Raw genomic sequence first — 6,186 nt, 5'->3', positions numbered from 1 at the left:
AAGACGTTTATTCATTTAATATTCCTTAAATATTCTTTCAGAAGGAGTCCAGACAGCAGACCGCATCTGTTACAGTGTTCAGTCTGTTCAGAGTCTGATCCGCATCTCAGCGTCAGTCTGTCAGTCTCGTGCCCTGACTCAGCCTCTGGAGACAACAGTTTATCTTCCAGACTAAACTTTCCAAGACCTGGACGGGTTCCAGTTCATGTCCCCGGTCCCGTCCCGTCAGGTCTGGGTCTCCTTGGCCTTGGGGTCCCGTCCGGGTCCGGGTCCGGGTCCGGGTCCGGGTCCCGGTCCGTCCAGCGGGCCCAGCAGCGCGGCCTGGGCCTCAAGCAGCGTGGTGTCGGTCCCGGCTCCCAGGAAGCGGCCGGTCAGCTCCAGGTCCTCCAGCCGCAGCTTGACTCTGCCGCCCCGCTGGAACCTGTCTCCGCCCGCCGCCGGCCGCTTGCACACGCAGTGGAACTTCCCGCCGAAGTCCACGTACAGGTCGTCCTGCGTGACGTGGAAGATTTTACCGACCACGACCTTGTCCTTGGCCGGTCCCATCTGGACCAGCGGGGAGCGGCGCAGCAGCGCGGCGAAGGACTGCCGCTCCCCGGAGGAGGAGCCGCTCCTGCCGCCGCTCCGCTCCTCGCGCCTCCGCAGGTCCGACTGCAGATCGAACGCGGCGGCGAAGCCGCTCCTCGGCCGGTCCGCGGCGGGCGGAGCGGCGGCCTCGGTCCCGCCGGGCGGGGCGGAGCTGTCTGAACAGTAGAAAGACTTTCTGATGAACACCGAGCTGTTCGCCGGTAGACCGTTGAAACACGCTCCGGTCCGCAGACTGGAAACAACCTTACACAAGGCCGCCATCTTGATTCTGTCCCACAATGCAAAGCAGAGAAAACTTCCTCCTTGAACTTCCTGCAAGGAGGAAAATCATCACGGCGCCTCTGGTGGCGGAGGACCATGGATGTATTAAACTAGGACAGACTCAGTGAGAAAGACCTGACATAATCAGAATGTTTAGAAGTGTTTTAAAAGTGTTCTTTCATTATTATTTTTTAATGAAAACATCATACTCATAAAATCAACCAATAAAGACACCACAAGATAAATAGACAATAAAGGGTAAAGAAAATAAAAAAGGAAAAAAGGAAATAGAGATTCATCACTCAAACAAAACTGTTGACAGAAGAACAGATTAGTCTGAATGTAAGAATGAAAATATGAACAGATATGGATTACAGAATCAGGAGGATGTTTAAAACAGCAGGAACAGTGAAAGTTATGATAAAAGATAAAAGGATAAAAGACGCTTAATGTTAGTTATTCTGATAGCCTCAGCTTAAGCTTTAAATATAAAAACAACTATATTACACAGCACATTGAATGAAACATATAAAACATTTACATATAAAATTACATTTTGAACTACAAAATGATCTGAACGTTCTCTGTCTGGTGAGGTGAACTCAGATCAGTTTCTATCAGCTTGTCTCTGGAGAAATCTCAGTTTTTTCACTGAGTTTTGAGGGCAGCCGGCAGAGGGCGACGTGATGACGTCATCTCCCGCAGGAAGAAGGAAGAAGAAGGAAGAGTGGGAGAGCAGCAGCAGTAGAAGAGGAAGAAGAAGCAGCTAACATGGAGGTGTTTGTCTCTGGTCCGTTCTCTAGCTTCTCCAGCTCCTCTTTCCCCGCTGGTTCCCTCGTCAGAGACATTTTGGACCGGTTCTTAAACCAGAAGGTGAGTTTTCACTGAACTCCGTCCTTCATAATCGTAACGTAGTTCAGGTGGTTTAGCGCTGCTGTTTGCTAACGTTTGCTAGCTAACTCCTGTTAGCCCACGGAGCGGCTAACAACAGCTGAATGTCCAGATAACCAGACAGTGTTAATTAAACTTTTAACTTGGTAGTTTTCTCTGGACAAAATCACATCTAACGATAACTAAATTACAACCAAACCCGTGGAACCACTTCTCAGATACATTTAATTTAACGTGTAACGTTCAGGTAGCAGTTAGCTCCGATTCTCGCATGGAGAAAACCTAACGCCAAACTCCATGTAGGTTCTGGTAACGCGATGTTGCCTCGCTTACTGCCAAAGCTACATACATGCTACATACATGACGACAGGCTTTAACGAACCTTTATGAGACACTTTTCAATTCGGCATAGTATATATTTAATCCAATAAAACGCCTTTATTTCAATAAAATCCCAATTTTTATAAGTGATTCTAGCGCGCTACCGCCCACCACGGTGTGTTTTGGTCGAAGAAACTGTATGAATCACAGATGAACCATTCTTAAGGTTGACATTTTATATTGAACCGGAGCTGCCTGGTGGATCAGATCCATACTGAGTTTCCCAGCGGCTCCTAATAAGTCGAGAGTTTGGTTTGAGTCAGAGCGGCACGTATCAGGACTAGTAGCCACCGGGTCTCTGGAGTCCTGTTCTGAACATCCAGCTGGTTTGTACTGTAGTGACAGTTCAGCTTCCTGAACCTCACTGCGGCTCGTTCTGGCTGCCATGAGATGTCAATGTGTTAGTTACTGTGTTAATGTGCTGCTTTTATATTCCAGGGTGTTCCTGCTCAGGACTTCTACGTCAGCAGTAACGGACGGCGGTCCGACCTGCAGGATCCGGTCCAACATGGATCCGTCTATCACCTGGAACCACGACTCTGTGGGGGGAAAGGAGGTCTGTCTCTGAATCACAGGAGTTTAACCCAAACTGCCAGAAACAGACACACAAACTCAGTAAAACCAACTACTGAAAAACCAAAGTACTAAATGTTTTTATTTGCAGCAGAGAGTTTCTCACCTTTTACTTAAATGTTAATGAGGAAAGTAATAAATCTGCTTCCAGTCTCTAACTTTATCTAACATGATGGACTTGTCTGTCTCTTCTTCTGTGGTGTTCACACCAGTTCAGAACACATGAAGAAACAGCTGAATATGAGCATCAGTCCAGACTTCATTTTGTTCTGCTAGGCTTCCCGTCTCCTTCTACCCATAATCCCTTGTGTTTCGAGGTGGTTTCCTGTAGTTGGAGTGTCAGTTCTCTTGTTAGAGGACTGAGACTCTCGCTGCTGTTATTTGGTGCCACCAGAGGTCAAAGGTCATTGTTCACCTGACAAACCAACTGAACTGAAGGAAGAAGAAACTGATCTGAGCATGATGGAGGGAACACAGCCTTAGGAGAGAACTCTAATGTGTGTGTGTGTGTGTGCTGCAGGTTTCGGCTCCATGCTCAGAGCGCTCGGAGCTCAGATCGAGAAGACGACGAACCGCGAAGCGTGCCGGGACCTGAGCGGGCGCCGCCTCCGAGACGTCAACCACGAGAAAGAGTGAGGGACTGGATCTCTGCAGATATTACAATTACAATTTACAATTTCACATTTGGCAGACGCTTTTATCCAAAGCGACTTACACATGAGATTTGCATACAACACAAGCAAGTTTCTAGATAGGAGAGAACAACGAGAGTAAGAGCTATAGAGCTAAGTTCTGGTCCAACAGGACAAAGGTGCTACGAGACAGTGCTACAAGGCAGTGCTATGAGGTAATGCATAGAGTGCATCAAAAAAATTTTTATTTTTTAATGAAAGGAGGTATTCGCTAAAGAGCTGGGTCTTTAGCCTTTTCTTAAGGATAGAGAGGGATTCTGCGGATCGAATGGAGTTTGGCAACTCGTTCCACCACCGGGGAACCACAGAAGAGAAGAGTCTGGCTAGAGACTTAGGGCCTTGCTGAGGTGGCAGCACCAGGCGCCGCTCCATGGCAGGGCGTAGTGAGCGGGAGGGAGCGTAGACCTGAATGAGGGAGTTCAGGTCGGTCGGAGCCGTTTTGGTTATTGTTTTGTAGGCGAGCATCAAGGACTTGAACTTGATGCGGGCAGCAACTGGGAGCCAGTGGAGGGAGATGAATAGTGGAGTGACATGTGCTCTTTTGGGGTTGAAGACCAGACGCGCCGCCGCGTTCTGGATCATCTGCAGAGGTCTGAAAGTACAGGCCGGGAGCCCTGCCAGTAAGGAGTTGCAGTAGTCAAGGCGTGATATTACAAGAGCCTGTACCAGGGGTTGTGCTGCATGCTCAGACAGGTAGGGTCTGATCTTCCTGATATTGTATAGAGCAAATCGGCATGACCGAGCAACAGAAGTCACATGCTCCTTGAAGGTTAGCTGGTCATCAATCATGACACCCAAGTTTCTGGCAGACTTTGTGGGTATGAGCTCAGTTGATTCGAGCTGGATACTGATTACTACAAACCACTGAGGGAGGCTGGTCCTGTCCTGTCTGAGTACAGCCTCACTGAGTGTGTGTGTGTGTGTGTGTGTGTGTGTGTGTGTGTGTGTGTGTGTGTGTGTGTCAGGATGGCCGAGTGGCTGAAGAAGCAGGCGGAGCGCGAGGCGGAGAAGGAGCAGCGGCGTCTGGAGCGTCTGCAGAGGAAGCTCGCCGAGCCCAAGCACCAGTTCACCGACACAGACTACCAGCAGCAGTGCCACGACCTGTCAGAGAGACTGGAGGACTCGGTGCTCAAAGGCAAGTACTGGGAGACCAGCAGCAGGGACTGGGACAAAACCAGCAGCAGGGACTGGGAGTTGTTTGTGTCTGATGAGACTATATTTAAGTTATTATGAGTAATTCCAAGCGCTTCTGTTCTGAACATCTAGTTGGACGCTAGAATAATGAAACTGTCTGGTTGGTCAGTCAGGGACCTGGTCATGGAATTCCTGGGAATAGTCCGGGAATATCAAGGAATGTATTTTCACACCTTCATCACATCAGCTGGTTGTCAGACTGAAAAACGACATGAACAAACCAGGAAGGAGGAACAGTTTCCAGTCAGGGAAACACCCATGATGCATCACTCCATGATTTCCGACTTTTTCCTCAAACGACTTAATAAGCCGGCCGTAAACACGTTTTCCATCTCAGGAAAGTAGTTCTGTAGCACAGAAAATAGTCTCCGGCGTAATGAAGAATTTGTTCCCATTTGAATTTGGTAAAAACTACAACAGCCTGACTTTTCATGGTAACAGTTAACGATTTTTTATAATGTGAACTATGTCTTTGTGAGCTGAATTTAAAGGTTTTTAGTTTACAGTTGAAGCCGATGACTTCCGGGTTGACGGCTAAAAACGGAACGTGGGAAGTCAGAAAGTAACGAGAGGAGAGCAAACACATTGTTGATGTTATTTTCATAGGATTTGTTGACGGTAAGAAATGCATTAAAAACACCAGACTGATCCTTTAAAGCTACAGCGATTATAGTTTTTTCTGATTGCTTAGACACTATCTTTGAAACTACAGGCTATTTTTGCAAAACTCTACACACTAACCACAAAACCTGACACCAAACCAGCAAAACATTATACATCTCTTGCAAAAGCAAACAATTCTTGCAAAACTCTTCAAACTCTTTTAAAAAATAGTGTTTTTGCGTCAATACAGTTCACACAAACCATCATTTGAATAAACACACGAAGCACCAACTACACACTGAAAGTATAAAAGAAAAACACTTGTGGCTTTTGTTTTTTCTGTGTGCAGGCAGAGCAGTTTGCAATAAAGTTTTGTCATACATGTAGTAAACACACATACACACAGGTATCCAAATGTGTAAAGTATGGATGTGTATTCTGAACAAAACACACTATCAATACAAATAAGGGGAAAAGTTTTTTTTTTTTCTCAAAATGTTCTACAGTAAAACTCCTCAAACAACAAAAGCGCAGTAGAAGAAAACAAAAACATTTGTGCTAGAAAAAAAAGAACAGAAAAGAATTAGGCTAAATATTGTCTTCTTTGTGGGTCTGGACATCAGTTCACAGTGTTGTAGAAGTGTGTTACATATTACTGTGAATTACAAACTGAGTGTGAAGCAGAGAGCGTGTTCAGTTTGGCTCACTTGGTAAAAGCTTTGGATACAAGTGTTAATGGTTTCAGAGACAGAGCTTCAAGAATCACTGATAGTGTTGAAGCATTCAGAGAAAACTGTAAAGTGATTTTCTGACCACTAGAGGGCGACAGAAACAGCAACACAGAATCAGAATCAGAATCAAGTTTATTGCCAAGTAAGTTTTCACAGTACAAGGAATTTGCTTTGGCATGGAGGTGCATACAATAACATAAAAATAATAAAATAAAATAAAATAAAAATAATACAATTAAAAATGTAATAAAAAATATAATAAGAAATAAAAA

General features: G+C 45.7%; 2 protein-coding genes across 2 annotated transcripts; one reads left to right on the top strand and one right to left on the bottom strand.

Annotated features, from left to right (window-relative positions):
- mrps28 (mitochondrial ribosomal protein S28) lies at positions 1-855 on the bottom strand. Its single transcript, XM_071541452.1, has one exon. It carries the CDS (start codon positions 847-849, stop codon positions 226-228), a length of 624 nt encoding a protein of 207 aa, XP_071397553.1. The 5' UTR covers positions 850-855; the 3' UTR covers positions 1-225.
- A 735-nt stretch (positions 856-1,590) lies between these two features.
- Positions 1,591-4,582, top strand: sde2 (SDE2 telomere maintenance homolog (S. pombe); the record flags this gene model as incomplete). Its single annotated transcript, XM_071541449.1, has 4 exons — positions 1,591-1,722; positions 2,560-2,677; positions 3,215-3,326; positions 4,352-4,582. Coding segments are annotated over exons 1-4 (563 nt in total), but the record flags the coding sequence as incomplete, so codon positions are not given.
- Positions 4,583-6,186: the final 1,604 nt, after the last annotated feature.

The sequence above is a fragment of the Centroberyx affinis genome, unplaced genomic scaffold (genome assembly GCF_046629955.1).
Source record: "Centroberyx affinis isolate AG114_WGS23_722 - 3 ecotype Tasmania unplaced genomic scaffold, CSIRO-AGI_Caff_v1 ptg003880l_1, whole genome shotgun sequence".
NCBI lineage: Eukaryota > Metazoa > Chordata > Actinopteri > Beryciformes > Berycidae > Centroberyx > Centroberyx affinis.
The sequence above is the reverse complement of the archived record's forward strand: the minus strand, read 5'-3'. Positions and strand labels throughout refer to the sequence as shown.

Bases quoted from the DNA above. Each gene is read 5' to 3' on its own strand.
- mrps28 (XM_071541452.1), bottom strand. From the start codon at position 849: ATGGCGGCCTTGTGTAAGGTTGTTTCCAGTCTGCGGACCGGAGCGTGT.